Here is a 23,055-nt window from a genome sequence, read left to right on the forward strand (position 1 = left end):
AATGTGCAAAATAGCATAAGACAAAAAAAGTGAAACATGGCAGATATCAAAAGTTTAATATTGTTAAAATCCTAGATGTACATGGAAGCATAACACCAAAGTTGAGATTAGTAAGGCAAAATACACAGTAGTATATAAAATGAGTCAAACGTGTTTTATAAATGAAAGCCAAGTGAATAACAAAGAAGAGTAGGTATAAAATAACCGAAAGAAGAGACAAAGATAAAACAATTCAAAACAAATAATTTACATTCTTATTCTCAGAGGAGAATGATGCAGACATTTTGTTAAAGTGTGAAATATTAAGAGGGGAAATTAAACCAGATAAAGCAGTAGGGGCACAGAAACAAAGGAGAAAATGGCATTTACCTTCTCTACATTTAAACTGCTGTATAAAGAGAAGTTATTGTAGAATTTAAGCATGCATTGGACTCAGTTCAGTATTTAACACCAACTATATAAAATTTACAGCTCCGTCTGGATTATGAAGGAAACTCACTCATTCAATGGATCGTTCCAAAACCCTGTACAGTCAGCTCTCTAACGTAAGATTAAATTTAACATTCTGGTGAAAGAAGTTTTGAACATGGAAAAGAAGCACCATCTGTTGTAAACATCTTTGCCCAGAAATTCATTGAGTAATGCTATTCTTTGGTGTTGTGCAGTTGCAATTAAGAGTTATATTTTTTGCCCTGAAGTGAAAAACAGCAATGACTATTTCTGGGTTATAGTGGCATTCATATTGATATTGGTGTATTATTGCTTAGTGGTACTGAGGTGCAGTGAAAAACATTGTTTACCTGCTATCCTTTCAATCAAGCCATTCAGAAGTTCACTGAAAAAAATAACCACAGGACAGAATATAGTGTTACGGCAACAGCAGTAGAAAGAATGTGCAACGGCCATAGTGAGGTAGGTTGAGAGATCAGGACCACATCCTTAGCTTATAAGAAGATTTTTCAGTAGTCTGATAACAGTACTTGAATCTGGTGGCATATGCTTTCAAGCTTTTGTATCTTCTGCTTGATGGATGAAGAGAGATGGGGAAATGGTCACAGTATAAATGGCCTTTGATTACATTGGCTGCTTTCTCGAAGATGACGTATAGATGGAGTGTGACGAAGTCAACCCTTTAATAAGACTCAAGGAACTATAAGATTAACCATGAGAGGTATGTTTTACTTGCACAAGGGGAGTAGTGTCTCAGTCAAAGGCTGTAATCACAACTTCAAAGTTAAGTCGGTACAGCAGGACATTTATACACCAAAAATTTAACAACTGAGGAAGTATAGATGTGAGGTAGATTGATATGTTAATTACAGGAATTGTGCTTTCCTCTTACATTGTACAAAAGTCGTGACTTCTCGGTTCCGCATGCATCAGGATACAAAGATAAGCATACTTAATATGTTAATAATTTGACACTGGATCGGGACTTTTCGGGGCTTGGCTTAACGGGGTAGATAAGGAAGTAAATGTGTTTAATAGCAGATAACCAGCTGGCGGCTTTTGAGTGCCGCATGTTTCGAGGTAAGGACAATGAGTATGTTGTCAACAGATAGCGTCTTTTTGTTCCGTACGCAACAGAGTACAAAGGTAACATCAATGAAGGAGATAGGAGAGTATGGCCAAGTGTAATAGGAATCGATGTGAAAGGTGAGATGAGTAAGGAATTAAAAGTATTGTATATGAATGCGCAAAATATAAGAAGTAAAGTAGATGAGCTTGAGGCTCAGAGATAGACAATAGGAGTAGGCCATTCGGCCCTTTGAGCCAGCACCACCATTAACTCTTTCCTATGCTCTGTTTTACCATTGCTTGAAATCCTGCCCTCTAGATTGTTGTCATCTGTAAACTTGAAAATTGAGTTAGGGCAAAATTTAATTCCGTTTATTATTGTCACGCATACTGAGGTACAGTGAAAAGCTTTTGTTTGCTTGCTATCCAGTCAAAGAAAAGACTATGCATGAATACAATCAGCCATCCATAGTGCATAGATAAAGGGTTCTATATTTAGTGCAAAGATCTAACACAGTCATGAGTTTATGGGGAATATAGTAATAGGTACTCATTTGGATGATTTGCACCCTTGACCTGGATCCTTTAGAGATCATTGATCATTGTAATTATAATGAGCAAAGTCCAGGTTAATAAAATGGCTGTGCTTGGGAGTCGTTGGGGGGTTTGGAGGGCTGTGCATGAAGTGGCATTGTATCCTGTACCTACCACCCAACCAGTTCTAAACCTCAAAGGAAGTTTAAAAAGGATACAATTTGTACATTAAATATCAATGTAGCTTTTTGAACAGTTTTGAGGCAGCAAAACATTGATGATACATCTCATGTGTGTACTGTTTCTGATAATTCTGCAATATTGCCATTCACTCTGAAATTTAGCAAGATAGTACAGTGGAAAAGTCTTAGTACACTTGTCAGATTTAGCCTACATGATTCATGTCTTGCTTGGACCTATCGTTCTACGTCATTAAAATAACAAAATAAAAATATAATTTAAATCATTTAATGGTATTGTTTGCTTTTCCTACAGGTCTCCTTCTGTTACGTTGAACTGTCCTGTGCGTGGAATGTACAGAATTTATCCACGTGTTTATAACCAGGCATGTATTTTCCCCCCTGAGTGAAGGGGAATCAATGAGAGATTTTTTTAAATTTCAAACAAAGTTTCCCATGCTGGATTTCTTTACTTTAACTTTCCTCTATCTTGGACAAAGTACATTTGAGATTATACGCTAGTTATTTTTCATTCAAGGTTTCAAGGTCAGTTTATTGTCACATGTACCAATTAAGGCACGGTAGCGCAGCGGTAGAGTTGCTGCTTTACAGCAAATGCAGCGCCGGAGACTCAGGTTCGATCCTGACTACGGGTGCTGCACTGTAAGGAGTTTGTACGTTCTCCCCGTGACCTGCGTGGGTTTTCTCCGAGATCTTCGGTTTCCTCCCACACTCCAAAGACGTACAGGTATGTAGGTTAATTGGCTGGGTAAATGTAAAAATTGTCCTTAGTGGGTGTAGGATAGTGTTAATGTACGGGGATCACTGGGCGGCACGGACTTGGAGGGCCGAAAAGGCCTGTTTCCGGCTGTATATATATGATATGATATGAAACTCGATTACCATACAGCCATACTAAAAAAAGCAACAATATAATAGGAAATCAATTTCAGATCAAATATCTACTCCACATTTTTTTTTTAAATCAGAAACTTGTTCAGAATACTTGGGAAAACTAGAAAGGCACTTCAACTCGTCATTAAGTAAAGTGTGATTATGTAACTGGACCAGCAATCTGGAGGTCTGGACCAAAAATATGGGAGAAACGAGTTTATCACTTGCCACAACAGCTGTGGAATTCAAATTTAATTAATTACATAATCTGGAATTGAAAAGATACGATCAGTAATGTTGAGCATGTTGTGAGAAAATAATTTAGTTCATTTCTGCTCATTTAGAGAGATAAATCTGCCATGCTTACTGGGCCAGTCCTTTATGTTATACCCGTCCAATAGCAATATGGTATAATTTCCCAATGAAATAGGTTAACAGGTTATTTCAAACCGTTACATCAAAGCAAGTATAAAACCTTTAAAAGCGATTATTGAAGTTGATAATGGATGTGGAAATGACATTGACACCTGCTCAACTACTTGATCCTGTAGAATACTCTTTATGAATAACTAGGGATGTGCCTAAATTGTAGGAGTTGATCCACAGACTAGACCATCAGTAGATTAATCAACTTGCACTTTCGAAGCATACGTTTCAACCAGCATCCACAATAACTGTATTGAGATTTCTGAGGTTCTGAAACAGTGATATATATTCAGCAGGGAGTAATGCTGAGAGTACTATTGACTGGGCCATATAAGTCAAAGGAAGACAAATAACGCTTCTGTTGTACATTCAAGACTAACTCCTGGGGAGTTATTTAGGGGGGTGGGGGGGGGGGGGGGGGGTCAGTTCCAACCGCTAACATATCTATGACTCTCACAGCTTTATATACTTTCATCAGGTCTCCCCTCAGCCTTTGCTCCAGAGAAAACAATGCAAGTTTGTCCAACCTAATTTTACAGCTAATCCCTCTAACAAGGCAGCATGCTGGTAAATCTCTCCTGTACTCTCTCCAAAGTTGCCTCATCCTTCCTGTAATGGGGAAACCAGAAATGCACAAAATATTGCAAAATGCACCGTAGAAACAGTCCTATGAAGCTGCAATGTGATTTCCTGATACTCAATGCTCTGATGGATGAAGCCAAACGTACTCCACTCTACTACTATACCCTAGTCGTTGACATTTGTAACACTTGTTTTACGACTCTATCGACCTCTGTTGCCACTTTCAGGGAGTAATGAACTTTGAACCCAAGATCTCTCTACAATGCTGGTAAGGTTTTGCCATTAACTCTATACACTTTCCTCTTGTTTGGACTTCACATTTGCTCAGATTAAATTCCATCTGCCATTTCTCCACCCATTTATGAAGCTGATCTATATCTGCTGTATAGTTTGACAGCCTTCCTCACTGTTCGCAACTCACTTACTAACCAAACTATCTGCATTTACATACAAAAACACAGTGGTGTAGTAACTCTGCGGGTCAGGTAGGATCTCTGGAGAACCTGGATATTAAAGGCCTCGGGTTGTCACCTCCGGCGAACATGTCATCTATGGTTTTTTATAGAGATACAGCGCGGAAACAGGCCCTTCGGCCCACCGAGTCCACGCCGCCCAGCAATCCCCGCACATTAACACTATCCTACACACACTAGGGACAATTTTTACATTTTACCCAGTCAATTAACCTACATACCTGTACGTCTTTGGAGTGTGGGAGGAAACCGAAGATCTCGGAGAAAACCCACGCAGGTCACGAGGAGAACATACAAACTCCGTACAGACGGCGCCCGTAGTCAGGATCGAACCTGAGTCTCAGGCGCTGCATTCGCTGTAAGGCAACAACTCTACCGCTGTGCCGCCGTGCTGCCTGACACACTGAGTTACTCCAGTATTTTGTTTTTCCTTTTGGTTCCAGCATCTAATGTCTTGTGTTTACATACAAGTAAGCCTGTCCTGAATCCAAAGGACCAAGTTACCATGGATCCCATGTATCTTAGTCTTCTGGATCAGCTTACCATAAGTAACTTTATCAAATGGCTTACTGAAATCCATGAAGACAACTCTGAAGGGCGGCACGGTAGAGCAGCAGTAGAGTTGCTGCCTTACAGGACCAGGGACCTGGGTTCAATCCTGACCACGAGTGCTTGTCTGTTTTCGGAGTTTGTACGTTCTCCCTGTGACCTCAGTGGGTTTTCTCAGGGATCTCTGGTTTTCTCCCACACTCCAAAGACGTACAGGTTTGGAGGTTGATTGGCTTGGTATAATTGTAAATTGTCCCTGGTGTGTGTAGGATAGTGTTAGGGTGTGGGAATCGCTGGTCAGTGGGCCACGCTGTTTCTCTAAACCAAGCTAAACATCTATTGTCCTACCCTAAATGATCACCTTTGTCACCCTCTCAAAAAATTCTATCAAGTTTGTAAGGCATTACCGGCAGAGATAGATAGATTCTTGATTAGTATGGGTGTCAGGAGTTATGGTGAGACGGCAGGAGAATGGGGTTAGCAGGGAGAGATAGATCTGCCATGGTTGAATGGCAATCAATCCATTCAATTGATTGATGGACCAAATGTTCTAAATCTGCTCCTATCACATGCCCTATGATAAAACTATGCCAATTGTCTCTAATAAGCTCTTCCAATTGCAAGTAAATCCTATCCCGAAAAATCCTCTCTAATAGCTTTCCTACCACTGATGTGAGGCTTACTAGCCTATAATATCCTAGGTTATTTCTACTTCCCTTATTACACAAAGGAACAATACTGGGGACTCTCCAGTCCTCCCGGACCTCGCCAATGGCTATAGAAGATACAAAGATCTTTGTTAAATCCGCAACAATCTCCTTCCTTGCCTCTCCCAATTACCTGGGATAGATCCCATTAAGGCCTGGGGATTTAGAAACAGAAAATAGGTGCAGGAGTAGGCCATTTTGCCCTTCGAGTCAGCACCGCCATTCAATATGATCATGGCTGATCACACAAGATCAGTACCCTGTTCCTGCTTTCTCCCCATATCCCTTGATTCCATTAGCCGTAGGAGCTATATCTAACTCTCTTGAAAACATCCGGAGAATTGGCCTCCACGAATTCTGTGGCAGAGAATTCCGCAGATTCACAACTCTCTGGGTGTCACAAATCTCTTTATCCACCTTCATGCTCTTCGTGCCTCAATACTACCTTAAAACCACTTCTGAGGACCTGGTGAATGTTGAAGCCCTAAATTTCTCAATATACTTATGCTGCCAATCTGAATTGTCCTGACATACAGTCGAGCATTGGAATGACAATTTCCTGCAGTTATTTTTGGAAATATTCTTGCTGGATCTGTGGTGGGTGAGAACTGATAAAGATTCAGCAACTAGATTTCCCAATGTATTTGAGGTGAGTCATTTACTTATTTGAATAAAGTAAATTGGGCAGAGGAAGCAGCAAACCAGAGGATTGGGAGAAATTTAGAATTCCACAGAGGAGGACAAAGGGGTTAATTAAGAGGGGGGAAAAGAGCATGAAAGAAAGCTTGTGGGGAATATAAAAACTGACTACAAAAGCTTCTTTAGATATGCAAAAAGGAAAAGATTAGTGAACATATAACATATTGAATATTTTATTTTTATTAGATGTTTTTTAATGTTTTAAAAGTTTTTTTTAACTGACAATTTTGGTTTTAATAGTGTGATTCCATTTAGAGTCCTGTTAATGCACTTTGTTTCTTTCTTAGACAATAGAAGATGCTCCCCGCACATTTAATTTAGGTGCTGCCTTGTTTAACTATGTATGGTATATGGTGAAAATGCCTGACAGGTAATTGTTCATGGTGCAAAATAACTTGTTGAATTAATGCATTAATATAGATGTACAGTAAAACCCCATAGTTCATAAATACAGTTATTTGGAAATCTCGATGATTCGTCATCTGACACACCAGGTCTGTTGTATACAGACCACCAAACAGCAGTAGGGAGTTTGAGGATAGCATCAAGCAGGAAATTAGGGATTCGTGTAGCAAAGGTACAGCAGTTCTCATGGGTGACTTTAATCTACATATAGATTGGGCCAGCCAATTTGGTAGCAGCACTGAGGAGGAGGAATTCCTGGAATGTATACGGATGTTTTTTTAAACCAATATGTAGAAGAACCGACTAGAGGACAGGCCATCCTAGACTGGGTATTGTGTAATGAGGAAGGATTAGTTAGCGATCTTGTTGTGCAAAGCCCCTTGGGCAACAGTGACCATAATATGGTGGAATTCTGCATTAGGATGGAAAGTGACACGGTTAATTCAGAGACTTGGGTCCTGAACTTAAAGAAAGGAGAGTTGAAAGGTATGAGACGGGACTTGGCTAGGATAGACTTCCAAATTATACTTAGAGGGTTGACGGTGGAGCGGCAAAGATTTAAAGACCGCATGGATGAACTCAAAAAATTGTTCATCCCTGTCTGACAAAAAAATAAAACGGGAAAGGCCGCTCATCTGTGGCTAACAAGGGAAATCAAGGATAGTGTTAAATCCAAGGAAAATGCATATAAATTGGGTAGAGGAAGCAGCAAACCAGAGGATTGGGAGAAATTTAGAATTCAACAGAGGAGGACAAGGGTTAATTAAGAGGGGGAAAAGAGCATGAAAGAAAGCTTGCGGGGAATATAAAAACTGACTAAAAGCTTCTTTAGATATGCAAAAAGGAAAAGATTAGTGAAGACAAATGTAGATCCCTCACAATCAGAGACAGGTATTTTCAAATACACATGACGTAATGTTAAGATCTTGGCAGAACAGTTAAACAAGTACTTTTGTTCTGTCTTCACTAAGGAAGACACAAACAATCTCCCAGAAACACTAGGGGACCAAGGATCTAGTGGGAGGGTGGAACTCAAAGGAATCCACATTAGTCAGGAAATGGTGCTAGGTAAACTGTTGGGACAGAAGGTAGATAAATCCCCAGGGCCTAGGGTGGGAGCTGCTTTACAATCTTGTCCACTCTGGGTAGTTCTACAGAACTGGCAAAATTTGCAGCAAAGCTTCAAATGCGGTACTCTGAAGCACCAATTGCCACTTTTGATTGTTGTAGTTGACATACGAAAGAAGAAAGAAGAAGAATCCCCAGGGCCTGATAGTCTGCATCTCAGTGTACTCAAGGAGGTGGCCTGAGAAATCGTGGATGCATTGGTGATCATTTTCCAATGTTCTCTCGACTCGATCAGTTCCTGTGGTTTGGAGGGTAGCCAATGTAACCCCACTTTTTAATAAAGGAGGGAGAGAAAAAACGGGGAATTATAGACCAGTCAGCCTTACATCGATATTTGGGAAGATGCTTGAGTCGATTGTTAAAGATGTTATTGCAATGCATTTGGAAAGCGGTGACAGAATCGGTCAAAGTCAGCATGGATTTATGAAGGGGAAATCATAGAAACATAGAAAATAGGTGCAGGAGGAGGCCATTCGGCCCTTCGAGCCAGCACCGCCATTCATTGTGATCATGGCTGATCGTTCCCAATCAATAACCCGTGCCTGCCTTCTCCCCATATTCCTTGATTCCACTAGCCCATAGAGCTCTATCTAACTCTCTCTTAAATCCATCTAGTGATTTGGCCTCCACTGCCCTCTGTGACAGAGAATTCCACAAATTCACAACTCTGGGTGAAAAAGTTTTTTCTCACCTCAGTTTGAAATGGCCTCCCCTTTATTCTAAGATTGTGGCCCCTGGTTCTGGACTCGCCCAACATTGGGAACATTTATTTCTGCATCTAGCTTGTCCAGTCCTTTTATAATTTAATATGTTTCTATAAGATCCCCTCTCATCCTTCTAAACTCCAGTGAATACAAGCCCAGTCTTTTTAATCTTTCCCCGTATGTCAGTCCCACCATCCCAGGGATCAATCTCGTGAACCTACGCTGCACTGCCTCAATTACAAGGATGTCCTTCCTCAAATTAGGAGACCAAAACTATACACAATACTCCAGATGTGGTCTTACCAGGGCCCTATACAACTGAAGAAGAACCTCTTTACTCCTATACTGAAATCCTCTTGTTATGAAGGCCAACATTCCATTAGCTTTCTTCACTGCCTGCTGTACCTGCACGCCAACTTTCAGTGACTGGTGTACAAGGACACCCAGGTCTCGCTGCACCTCCCCCTTACCTAACCTAACTCCATTGAGATAATAACCTAACTCCATTGAGATAATAACCTAACTCCATTGAGATCATGCTTGTCTAATCTGGAATTTTTTGAGAATGTAACAAGTAGAATGGATAAGGGAGAGCTAGTGGATGTGGTGTATCTGGACTTTCAAAAAGCCTTTGACAAGGTCCCACACAAGAGATTAATGTGCAAAATTAGAGCACGTGGTTTTGGAGGTAGAGTATTGACATGGATAGAGAACTGGTTGGCAGACAGGAAGCAAAGAGTAGAAATTAATGGGTCCTTTTCAGAATGGCAGGCAGTGACTAGTGGGATGCTGCAAGGTTCGGTGCTGGGACCCCAGTTATTTACAATATATATTAACTGCGAGGAGGATAGTATGAGGCTGCAGGGTGACTTGGATAGGTTGGGTGAATAGACAAATGCATGGCAGATGCAGTATAATATGGATAAATGTGAGGTTATCCACTTTGATGGCAAGAACAGGGAAGGCAAATTATTATCTGAATGGTGTCAGATTAGGAATAGGGGAGGTACAACGAGACCTGGATGTGCTTGTACATCAGTCACTGAAAGTAAGCATGCAGGGACAGCAGGCAACGAAGAAAGTTAATGGCATGTTGGCCTTCATTGCGAGAGTATTTGAGTTTAGGAGCAAGGAGGTCCTACTGCAGTTGTACAGGGCCCTGGTGAGACGGCACCTGGACTATTGTGTGCAATTTTGGTCTCCTAATTTGAGGAAGGACATTACTGCTATTGAAGGAGTGCAGCATAGGTTCACCAGGTTAATTCTGGGGATGGCGGAACTGACATATGGTGAAAGAATGGGTCGACTGGGCTTGTATTCACTGGAATTTAGAATGATGAGAGGGGATCTTATAGAAACATATAAAATTCTTAAAGGATTGGACAGGCTAGATGCAGGAAAAATGTTCCTGACGTTGGGGGAGTCCAGAACCAGGGGTTACAGTTTAAGAATAAGGGATAGGCCATTTAGTTGTGGATCTGTGGAATTCTCTGCCACAGAAGGCAGTGGAGGCCAATTCACTGGTTGTTTTCAAGAGAGTTAAATTTAGCTCTTAGCGCTAAAGGTATTAAGTGATATGGGGAAAAAGCAGGAACGGGGTACTGATTTTAGATGATCAGCTGTGATCATACTGAATGACGGTGCTGGCTCGAAGGGCCGAATGGCCTACTCCACCTATTTTTCTATGTCCCATTTCCTGCGCTCCTTGTAAATGCACAGAGAGCCTTGTTTCCTGCAATCCCAACAAACACATTGAAGGGCTGTTTCTTGCGCTCCCTACAAATGCTCTGAGGACCGAATTTCCTGCACACGCTGTAAGCGCACTCAGGGCCTTGTTTCTTATGTCTCTTGTAAATGCACTGTGCGCCCCGTTTCCTGTGGTCACTTTAAGCATGCCAGGAGCACTATTTCCCATACCCTATAATGCCTGCAATAGATCTTGCATACTTTCTGGATGAATGGAATGAAAGGAAAGAGAAGTCAATTTCCTTCTCTAACCAGTTATGTGTTTGGCTAGTAACTGTTGTGCTGTTTTATACTCTACTTGACCTTGTACTTCTACTCTGTCACAAACATCTGGGAGAGAGATGAGTGAGTGCTGTGCCCATTGTTTTCTTCCTCCCACCAGTAAGATCTTTATCTCCACCACAACTTTCTTGTGGTAATTGTTCTGTGGTTTTGTATTAAAGTGTACACATGTACTGAGAAAAAATGGCTTCATAGTTAAATTTTTCATTGGCAGTAATTAATAAACCATGATCCTGATTGATCTTGTTGCTTGATTGTCCAGTTTAGTAGCTGATTATGTTGAAGAAGAACATGAACATTTTCAAAATCCCTTTCAGAAGGATGTAAGTAATTCCGAAATGAGACTGAAATGTTACGCCTCGTATTAGATCACACAGATAAAATAACATTTATAATCAATGTGCAGCTGAATTTCATAGAATGGAGAACATTAGAACAGGAACAGGCCCAATTGTCAGCAATGCAGAACATGATGCCAAGTTTGACTAATCCCTTTTTCCTGCAGGTGATCCATATCCCTCCATTCCCTGCATATCAATGTGCTTATCCAGGAGCCTCTTAAACTATTGTACCTGACTCCACCACCACCCCTGGCAGCATGTTCCAGGCACCCCCACTCTCTGTTTTAAAAAAAGCTTGCCCTGGACATCTCCTTTAAACGTTGCCTCTCACTTAAAGCCATACCCTCAAGTCTTTGATATTTCCATCCTGTGAAAAGGTTCTGACTGTCTTCCCTATCTATGCCCCCAATAATTTTATATACTTTGAACAGACTCCCCTCATCCATCCCCTTTCATCCATTCCCCTCAGCCTCTGATGCTCCAGCAAAAATAATCCAAGTTTGTCCAACCTCTCTTTGCAGCTAATTTTGGTAAACCTCTACTGCACCCTCTCCAAAGTCTCCACATCCTTCCTGTAATGGGGCTCCTCGCCTGATTCCACTTATTACTTGCCTTCCCCTTCTTCTTACCTCTTTATACTGGCTACCTCCACTTGACATTCTCAGTCCTGAAATGTTATCCTTCTATTTGCCTCCACAGTGCTGCTTGACCCAGTTGAGTTCTTCCAGCAGTTTATTGTTTGCTCAGATTGATTTGCAGCAGATTGCCTAGTGTGAAGTGACATTAGAGTAGTGTCCTAGGCCCAGACATCTTCAGCTGCTTCATCATAAGATCAGAAATGAAGAGTTTGTTGATGGATCCACAATACATAATTTCTCAGCAAATGAACTAGTCCATGCCTGCATTCGCTGATTAGTAGCAAATCATGTTCTTTCCACAAAAGTGTCAGCTAGTGACCACCACCAAGAGAAAGTCTTAATCATCCATCCATTAAATGTAATTCCATTCTCTTAGGTGATCCTCCATGGCATTTAGGGATGGGCAATAAATTGCAAAAAGATGAATCAATTAAATATATATATTGTTAGATGAATGATTGAATACTGCCTCTATTCAATACAGATGAATGAGTGCAAGTTCAACATTTGTGTTCAGAGCTTGTAAAAAATAATGTTACTATTCTCACTCAATTTAATGGTAATCAATTTGTCTATTAATGTTTTTGTACAGATATTTAGAATTTGGATACTTGATCCTGAGAAAGCTTCTTCTGCAGAGTTGAATAATAAAGCTGAAGTGCCTTCTCTGGTAAGAATAAAGGACATTATTTTGTCATACAAATAGCAACCTGGTTTGTTTAATTTACAGGGTAACATTGATATTTGTAGTATTTCTGCTTTTCTTTGGCAGTCCCCCCAGGACCAAACTCATCACTTCCAGCATGACCCTGTGGTTACTGAGGAAACTGATGAGTCCAGTGTGGGACCCAGAAACTCTACCAAAGATGGGTCAAGAGGTGATTGACAGGATAAGTGGGTGGGTAGCTCATGTGAGATAGTGTGTTCCTTCTTCCCTTTGCAGAAGGGCAGAAAAGGGTTTCTATTTGTTCCTGATGCAAGGATCAGAAGCTTTCGATTACATCCCCAAAACTCCATTCTCAAAGCAGTCTGGGACTAAAACTTGCCGAAATCATTAGGGAATTCTTATTTGAGATAAATTTTAAACTACGACCTTGTTTGTAGGCAAGAGATATATTTTTTGTGATATTTGGAACTTGATTTTACTCCAGAGATATAAATTAGAAACCTAGGCTGGCATTCCTTTCCATTGTGGAAAATCCCTTGAAAAAGAGTGATTTAATCTCATCTGATTTGTCAGGTGAACCAAAGATCCCACGGTTCCATCTTGAAAAGAGCAGATGTGTTTTCCCGCTGTTCTTGCCAATATTTCGATTGGCATTGGAGCTAGTAGAACTGGTGCCTCACAACTCCAGAGATCTGGGTTCAATCCTGACCTCTGGAGCTGTCTGCGTGGAGAGTGCATGTTCTCCCCGTGACAAGTAGGTTTTTCTTAGGTGTTCAATTGTCCAATATCCCAAATATACAGTTTAATTGGCCACTATAAATTATTCCTCAAGGATACAATCTAAGGGAGTTGTTGAGAATATTGGGAAAATATAATTAGGATTAGTATAAATGGGTGCTTGGTGGTGGGTGCAGATTCAGTGAGTTGAAGAACCGGTTTCTGTGCAGTATGATACTATGACTATTATTTATCCTCAGTCAAAATCCCCCAAAAATTAAGGCATAAAAGACTGTACATTCTGGGATCTGGAGTGAAAAACAAACTGCTGAAGGAATTTAATGTGTCAAGCAGGATATGTGTGGGAGGGAGGAATTGTGGAAGTTTCAGGTAGCGACCCTGCAATAGAACTCTTCCAAAAAAGTAGATTATATTTTAACAATATTATTGTTCAAGGGACTTTTATGCTCAAATTTACTATCTGTTTCATGAAGACAATTGTGATTACACTTCTAAAGTATTTTGGCTGCAATTCACTGCATTATGTTCTGAAAAGGGCAAAGTTTATGAACATTGTGGTTGTGGATGATCAGCCATGGTCACAATGAATGGCGGTGCTGGCTCGAAGGGCCAAATAGCCTCCTCCTGCACCTATTTTTCTATGAACACTTCCTAAGAAAGTACCTTGGATGCTTCACTTCTGATTTGATTTTATATTAGCTTCTACAAGTTTAAAAAAAAATTTGGGAGCACAATTAATATATTTTCTCAGACCAAAAGTAGTTATTTATCGACATTGCAAAATGTGCCCCCTTTGGAACAGAGACAGGATTGAAATAAGGGAACATACAAAAACAAATTGTGGGAGGAACTCAGCAGGTCAAGCAGCATCTGTGGAGGCAAAGGGATAGATAGTCAACGTTTCTTGCTGTGACCCTGCATCAGTCTTCTATTTGTACTGACAGTGCGAGTCATTGGAATCAAAAGAGAAAATGGCTGAGTGTCATGTTTTGTGTTGCCTTGAAATCGGTCTTTAAGAAAAAGAACGGAGACAGCGTTTTGTGTCATAGTTCTCTTTTAATAGTTCCATCTATTATAATGGCTTCTACAGACTGCTCATTCTGCAACTGTTCGCGCCGTCTAAATCACATGACTTAACTACGTCATGCACTTAATTTGCATGTTACAACCCAGTTTCAATTGTGACAATATAACTCTTCGACGATCTTAATATTCCAATATCTGATCCGTGCATCCTGCTTGGTGAACACCTTGGCTCCAGCTAATGAAGGAGTTATTTCTCCAAGACTGGGTGTAGGGTAATGATCTCTCTTTAAGGCTCTGTTAAGATCACGAGGATCAAGGCATATCCTTAGTCTGCCATTGGGGTTTTCCTTCACTACGATGGAGTTGACTCAATCTGTTGGTTTGTCAACTTTGACAATAATTCCTTTCTTTTCCATTGTCTCCAATTCGGCTTTGAGTTTGTCTTTCAGTTCGAGTGGAATTCTGCGTGCTGGATGGCTAACTGGTTTCACTGCTGGATCTAGAGTAATGTGGTACTCGTAGTCCTCAAATCCACCAATGGTGTCTTCAAAGCAATCAGGATACATTACCATGAGATCATTTTTGTTTCAGTTTGTAGGTCGCTCACTAACAGGTGTGTTCTGTTCAATTCGGCGAGTAGATGAAGTCTCTGTTATCTGACAGTGTAGAGATATGAGGTTTACGACCTGGCAGGCTTGCAGTCCCAGGATTGCTGGTCTGTCAGTATCAGTTACAAAGAAGGTACAGTTTGCTTGCTTGTCATGTGTGCAAGTGATCATAATCATTCCTGGCTGCCTTATTTTTGTACCTCCATAAACAGTTAGGATTGCTTTGATCTGCTGTAGAACTTCTGGTCTTGAAATTCCTCATTTATCCACTTTGTCAGGATACATTTGTCTGAAGATGTGGAGAGGCAAGATGTTGCTCTGTGCACCAGTGTCCACCTTGCATCCGAGGTCGATCTTCGTTTTGTTCCTCTGAATGCGGACTTTTGTAAATATCTCTTGACGTTGATACTTATCATCCAAGCTATGAATTTGCATGATCCCTACATTTAGCTCAAGGAACTCCACATCATATTGTTCTCGTGTGCACATTTATTCCTTTCTTCTTAGTTTGCTGTGGTTTAAAGTGCATTCAGAAAGTATTCAGGCCCCTTCACTTTTTCCACATTTTGTTTTGTTACAGCCTTATTTTAAAATGGATTAAATTCATTTTTTTATCATCAATCTACACACAATACCCCATAATAAAAAAGCAAAAACAGGTGTTTAGAAATTTTTGCAAAGTAATTGAAAAGAAATAACTGAAATATCACATTTACATAAGTATTCAGACCCTTTACTCAGTACTTTATTGAGGCACCTTTGGCAGCGATTACAGCCTCAAGTCTTCTTGGGTATAACGCTACAAGCTTGGCACACCTGTATTTGGGTAATTTCTCCCATTCTTCTCTGCAGATCCTCTCAAGCTATGTCAGGTTGGATGAGGAGCGTCGATGCACAGCTATTTTCAGGTCCGTCCAGAGATGTCCGATTGGGTTCAAGTTCAGGCTCTGGCTGGGCCACTCAAGGACATTCACAGACTTGTCACAAAGCCACTCCTGCGTTGTCTTGGCTGTGTGCTTAGGGTCATTGTCCTGTTGGAAGGTGAACCTCCACCCAGTCTGAGGTCCAGAATGCTCTGTAGCAGGCTTTCATCAAGGATCTCTCTGTACTTTGCTCCATTCATCTTTCCCTCAATCCTGACTAGTCTCCCAGTTCCTGCCGCTGAAATACATCCCCACAGCATGAAGCTGCCACCACCATGCCTTCGTCTGCATGGCTTGGTGTTTGCTCTGACATGCACTGTCAACTGTGGGACCTTATATAGACAGTTGTGTGCCTTTCCAAATCATGCCCAATCAATTTAATTTACCACTGGTGGACTCTAATCATGTTGTAGAAACATCTCAAGGATAATCAATGGAAACAGGATGACCCTAAGCTCAATTTTGAGTGTCATAGCAAAGGGTCTGAATACTTATGTAAATGTGATATTTCAGCAAAAATTTCTAAATACATGTTTTTGCTTTTTTTATTATGGTGTATTGTGTGTAGATTGATGATTAAAAAAAAGAATTCAATCCATTTTAAAATAAGGCTATAACGTAACAAAATGTGGAAAAAGTGAAGGGGTCTGAATACTTTCTGAATGCACTGTATGTGCAGCTCTGCAGACTGACTGCAGGTAAATCTGTTTTTCACACTTCCTACAAATGGTTCCAAAGGCTAGATAGTTGGTTTTATCACTGAACACATGAGATCTGGCACAATTCTTGCATATTTGCTGTTTAGGTTTGGTTGGTGGCTGAGACGATTTCTCAGATTGTGGATTTTTGGGTCTATATTGTATCTAGGCCTTCACTGCATCCACTTTCATGCCTGTAAGAGACATTGGAGACATTTGCTAGTTAGTTGCTTCATGTCCTTGTGCTAAGTCAGTGGGATCTTGGAGAGTCAATTGCTCATCCCTTCCAATGAGAGACGTAGGGACCTCTTTGTAGAATATTCCCCTTATGAATTGGTCAAGCACCCTGTCATATATCTCCTGCGTATCTCTCAACTTACATTTCGATGCAACGTTCTTCAGCTTTGTGAGATAGTCATCCACAGATTCATCACTTACAGATGGCGGCGCGCACGGACGCAGCGGCTCACAGCTCTCCCTTTCGGTGCGTTTTATGTGTGTTATCTGTGTTATGTCTGTTAGTCAAATTTAGTCATGAAAATCAGGAAAATCAGGCAAATCCTACCTACAACCGAAAGGATCTTCTGTTCATAGGATTCCAGTGCAATCGGGACCTTGTGCGCGAATTTCCACACCCGCGAAATATACCGGAAGAGATAGCCAGGACACCGGGCGCTCCGTGGATAGTTGTCGGCACGAACAGGCGTCGCAGGCGGAGGAGAAACAGGAAGCAAAAGCGAGGATGCCGGTCCGGTATACTTGCCAAGCTAAAGAGACAGCCACACAAACCACCGCTACCCAGCATGTTTCTCACCAACGCCAGATCCATCATCAACAAAATGGACGAACTAAAACTACAGATATCAGCAAACAAACTCGTGGAGGACTGTTGCATTCTCTTAGTAACAGAGACATGGCTTCATCCACTTATCCCAGACGGAGCCATTGAGCTAGCCGGGCGTACAGCGTTTCGTTGGGACAGAAACATCGACTCCGGTAAGAGCAAGGGGGGGGGGTTATGCATTTACGTGCACAACAGCTGGTGCACTAACATCCAAATCATAGATAACCACTGTTCTCCTGATCTGGAGTCCCTAACAGTTAAATGCAGGCCTTTTTACCTTCCTCGCGAATTTACAGGGGTTATAGTAACAGCAGTCTACATCCCACCGAATGCTAACGCTAGCACAGCTTTAAGCTACCTGCTCGGTGCAATAAACTCACAACAGAGCACATATCCAGAAGCAGCCCACATCATAGCCGGGGACTTCAACCATGCAGACCTAAAGTCAGTTCTCCCGAAACTTGAACAACACATAAGATGTGCTACCAGGGGGAAAAACACACTAGACAAGGTTTACTCAAATATTAAGAAGGGTTTCAGGTCAGCACCACTACCACACCTGGGGCAGTCAGATCACCTGTCCATATTCCTAACTCCAGCATACACCCCACTCAGGAGGAAAGCTCCAGTCACCATAAAGACTGTTAAGACATGGCCTGAAGGAGCTTCCTCGCAGCTGCAGGATTGCTTCGAAAGGACCAACTGGGATATTTTTGAGGATCATGACTTGGAGGAGTACACATCAACTGTACTTTGCTACATCAAAAACTGTGTTGACAATGTCACCGTCGACAAACGCATCCGGTTGTATCCCAATCAAAAACCCTGGATGACAAAGGATGTCAGGTCTCTCCTCAAGGACCGTAACACTGCCTTCAGGTCTAGTGATAGAGCTCTATACAGTGCTGCTAGAACCAACCTGAAGAAAGGCATCAAGGATGCCAAAGCGTCCTACAAGAGGAAGATTGAGGACCACTTTTCCAACAATGACCCACGGCGAGTATGGCAAGGCATCCAGCACATCACCAACTACAAGACCAGCAACCGCACGACTGCCGACGGCGACGCCTCGCTGGCAGAGGAACTTAACTGTTTCTTTGCTCGTTTCGAGGTGAAAGCTACAGTGGCAGACATAACACCCTCTCCAGCACCTGACAGCAACACCTTCACTGTGCAGGAGTATGATGTTAAGCGCGTGCTCAGAGCAGTGAATCCCAGGAAAGCTGCAGGCCCCGATGGTGTGACGGGCAGAGTGCTGAGGGAATGTGCAGACCAATTATCTGAGGTCTTCACAAAAATCTTCAACCTGTCCCTTTTAAAATCCACCATCCCTCCCTGCCTGAAGTCCGCCACAATCATCCCACTGCCGAAAAAGTCTGTCATCAGCGGTCTTAACGACTACCGTCCGGTAGCACTCACACCGGTCATCACAAAGTGCTTCGAGAGACTGGTCCTGCAGCACATCAAAGCCAGCCTCCCACCCACCTTCGACCCACACCAGTTTGCCTACAGAGCAAATAGGTCTACAGGGGATGCCATCGACACTGCTCTTCACACTGCACTGACCCACCTTGAACACCAGGGGAGCTATGTGAGGATGCTCTTCCTCGACTTCAGCTCTGCCTTTAACACGGTCATCCCGAGCAGACTGGTCACCAAACTTTCCGACCTTGGATTTTCCCAAACCATCTGCCAATGGATCAAGGACTTCCTGACCAACCGCCCCCAGACCGTCAAAATAGGCCCTCACCTCTCCTCCACCATTACACTGAGCACCGGCTCACCACAGGGCTGTGTGTTGAGCCCCATCCTTTACTCCCTCTACACTCACGACTGCGCCCCCACCCATCCCACCAACACCATCATCAAGTTCGCGGATGACACGACTGTGGTTGGACTCATCTCAGAAGGAGATGAGACAGCCTATAGGGATGAAATCCAAAGGCTGGCAGCATGGTGTTCAGTGAACAATCTGGTCCTGAACTCCTCCAAAACAAAGGAACTTATAATTGACTTTAGAAAAACCAGTGGAGATTACGACCCACTATACATCAATGGGGTCTGTGTGGAAAGGGTACCAGCTTTCAGGTTCCTGGGTACGCACATCGCAGAGGATCTTACCTGGTCTACCAACACCATCACCACAGTAAAGAAGGCACAGCAGAGACTCCACTTCCTGAGGATCCTCAGGAAAACCAACCTGCAGGAGAAGCTCATGTTGTCCTTCTATCGCTGCTCCATCGAGAGTGTGCTGGCATACTGTATAACCACATGGTATGCCAGCTGCTCAGAAAAGGACAGGAAGGCCCTTCAGAGGGTCATCACGACGGCCCAGAAGATCATCGGCTGCTCACTGCCCTCCCTGGAGCACCTGTTCAAACTACGCTGCCTCAGTAGAGCAGGCAAAATAATAAAAGATCCATCCCACCCCGGCCACCGTCTGTTTGTTCATCTGCCCTCTGGTCGACGTTTCAGGTCGATCAAATCCCGAACAAACAGACTTAAGAACAGTTTTTACCCCAGGGCCATACGAGAACTGAACACTACCTTTGCACTAGGCAACACCGTTAAAAAATCTTGTACTTAATATAATTGTATTTAATTGTATTTATGTATTTATTTGTTTTTGCATTTATTGCATATATGTTTGTACGCACCGTCAGGATTGGCTATTTTTTAATTTCGTTGTACTCGTTGCAATGACAATAAATGAATATTATTATTATTATTATTATTAGAAGTTGGGAGGTCATGTTGCAGTTGTATAAGATATTGGTGAGACTGCATTAGAGTATTGTGTTCAGTTCTGGGCACCATGTTGTAGGAAAGATGTAATCAAGCTGGAAAGGGTACAGAGAAGATTTATGAGGATGTTGTCAGGATTAGAAGATCGTAGCTATAGGGAGAGGTTGAGTAGGCTGCGACTCCCTGGAGTGCAGGAGGATGGCACGGTAGCGCAGCGGTAGAGTTGCTGCTTTACAGCGAATGCAGCGCCGGAGACTCAGGTTCGATCCTGACTACGGGTGCTGCACTGTAAGGAGTTTGTACGTTCTCCCCGTGACCTGCGTGGGTTTTCTCCGAGATCTTCGGTTTCCTCCCACACTCCAAAGACGTACAGGTATGTAGGTTAATTGGCTGGGTAAATGTAAAAAAAAAACTAAAAAAAACCACCAAAAAAAAACTTGTGGGTTGTCTTCAGAATCATAGCCACATACACCGCTGCCACCATATTATGTTTTGTGTTGCCTTGAAGTCTATCTTCAAGATAAAGAATGGAGACAGCACTTTGTGTCATAGTTCTCTTTTAATAGTTCCATCTATTATAATGGCTTCTACAGGCTTCTCATTCTGCAACTGTTCACGCTATCAAAATCACATTATCGTCAAGCACTTCTTTTGCATGTTACAACCCAATATCAATTGTAACAATATAACACTGATCAGATCAAAAAGAGGCCAGGAGATAGCTCTGGCGGGTAGCATTAAGGACAATCCCAAAAGGTTTTATAAATACATAAGGGGGAAAAGGGGAACTAGAGAGACCTTTCAGGAATCAAAGCGGTCACCTCTGTGTGGAGCCACAGGAGATGGGCAAGGTGCTAAATGAGTATTTTTCTCTGTATTTACCGAGGAGAAAGACAGTAGGACGGAGGAAATTTGGCGCAGTCACTGGAAGAGTCTTAGAGCACTCAGGGTCACCGCGAAGGTACTGTCGTGTTTGAAGGTACTGTCATGTTTGAAGGTAGACAAATCTCCAGGACCTGATCAGATGTATCCGAGGACATTGAGGGAAATTAGAGAGGAAATTGCGGGAGTCCTGGTTGAAATTTACGAGTCGTCCTTAAATATAGGAGAGGTGCCGGAAGACTGAAGGGTGGCAAATGTTGTGCCTCTTTTCAAGAAGGGCTGCAGGGAAAATGCTGGGAACTATAGGCCAGTGAGCTTAACATCTGTAGTTGGTAAGTTACTGGAAAGTATTCTGAGGAATAGGTTATGCAGGCATTTGGATGGGCAAGGGCTGATTAGGGATAGTCAGCATGGTTTTGTACTTGGGAGGTCGTGTCTCACAAATCTGATTGATCCTTTGAAGACGTGACCAAAATATTTGATGAGGGCAGAGCTGTAGATGTTGTGTACATGGACTTCTGTAAGGTGTTTGACAAGGTTCCGCATTGTAGGCTGCTCTGGAAGGTTAGATTGCATGGGATCCAAGGAGAGATAGCTGAATGGATAACAAATTGGCTCCCTGGAAGGAAGCAGAGGGTGATGGTGGAAGGTTGCTTCTCAGACTGGAGGCCTGTGACCAGTGCTGTGCCCCAGGGTTCGGTGCTGGGCCCTTTACTGTTTTTCACCTACATCATGATTTAGATGAGAAAATACATGGCAAGATGAACAAGTTTGCTGATGATACAAAAGTTAATGGTTTTGCAAATGGTGAAGATGGTTGTGAAAGATTACAGCAGGATCTGGATCGATTGGCCAGGTGGGCAGAGGAATGGTTGATGGAATTAAATTCAGAAAAGTGTGAGATGTTGCATTTTGGGACGTCGATCAAGGGCAGAACCTACAGAGTAAATGGTAAGCCTCTGGGTAGTGTTGTAGAGCAGAGAGATCTAGAAGCACACGTGCATGGTTCCTTGAAGGTCCAGTCGCAGGTAGATTAGCTGGTCAAAAAGGCTTTTGGCACTTTGGCCTTCATCAGTCAGAGTATTGAGTATAGAAGTTGGGAGGTCATGTTGCAGTTGTATAAGGCATTGGTGAGACCGCATTTAGAATATTGTGTTCAGTTCTGGGCACCATGTTATCGGAAAGATATTGTCAACCTTGAAAGGGTACAGAAAGGATTTACGAGGATGTTGCCAGGACTAGAGGGTGTGAGCTTTAGGGAGAGTTCAAGTTCAAAGTTCAAAACACTTTCTTTGTCCCCGTCGCGCAATTTACAAAGGCACGTAGAGTAGTGCAAAAACTATTGGGGGGGGATTAGCAGGGTGAGTAGCGGGACAGGGGTGATTGGGAGTTGAGGAGCTGAACAGCCTTGGGGCCAAAGGTTGCCCTTCTCCTTTGTGTCCTACAGCCTGGGCAACGAAGCCGGCGTCCTGAGGGGAGCCACTCAAACGCAGAGAACAGAACGTGTGAGGGGTCCTGTAAAATCCTGCCAGCTGACCTTAGCATCTGCTGGTTGCATAGGGTGGAGAGGGCTCTGACAGGGAGTACAATAATTTTGGAACAGACTTTGGCTGTGCTCTGCTGGCGGTTTCTGTTCTGAAGGCTGATGGAGTGGAACCAGCAGGTGAAGGAGAACGTGATGACGCTCTCAATGAAGGAGTAGTACAACGTTATGAGGATGTCCTTGCTGACCCCAAAGGAGTTGAGCTTCCTCAGGAGATATTGCCACTGCTGGTATTTCCTGAGGATACCCTATGTGATGGAGGCAAATTTCAGCAGGTTGTCGAAGACTGCCCAGGTATTTGTATTCCTCAACAATTTCCACAAGCTTTCCGTGGATAGTGGTGATGACTGTCGCAGCCAGTTCCCTCTGCTTGTTGGAGAAGGTCACTTCCATCTCCTTGGTCTTGTTTGCATTTGGTTCAAGACAGGAGTTGTCGCACCACTCCACAAACTCATGAAGAGCTGAGCTGTGGTGCTGTGAGGGGCCTGAGAGCAGAGATAGGAGAACTGTGTCATCAGCATACTTAACCAAATGACAGTTTGGCTGGGTGGACCTGCAGTCATCAGTGTACAGAAT

At 42.6% G+C, this 23,055-nt stretch overlaps 1 protein-coding gene across 1 annotated transcript in view; it reads left to right on the plus strand.

Annotated features, from left to right (window-relative positions):
- LOC144597062 (cation channel sperm-associated auxiliary subunit epsilon-like) overlaps positions 1–23,055 on the plus strand; it is a 110,296-nt gene that overhangs the window by 11,744 nt on the left and 75,497 nt on the right. The window contains exons 3-7 of the mRNA XM_078405976.1: positions 472–545; positions 2,548–2,617; positions 6,849–6,931; positions 11,089–11,149; positions 12,398–12,475. Coding sequence (XP_078262102.1) covers positions 472–545; positions 2,548–2,617; positions 6,849–6,931; positions 11,089–11,149; positions 12,398–12,475 — 366 coding nt within the window. The remainder of the gene's footprint in view (positions 1–471; positions 546–2,547; positions 2,618–6,848; positions 6,932–11,088; positions 11,150–12,397; positions 12,476–23,055) is intronic.

Source organism: Rhinoraja longicauda, chromosome 9, assembly GCF_053455715.1.
Source record: "Rhinoraja longicauda isolate Sanriku21f chromosome 9, sRhiLon1.1, whole genome shotgun sequence".
Classification (NCBI taxonomy): Eukaryota; Metazoa; Chordata; class Chondrichthyes; order Rajiformes; family Arhynchobatidae; genus Rhinoraja; species Rhinoraja longicauda.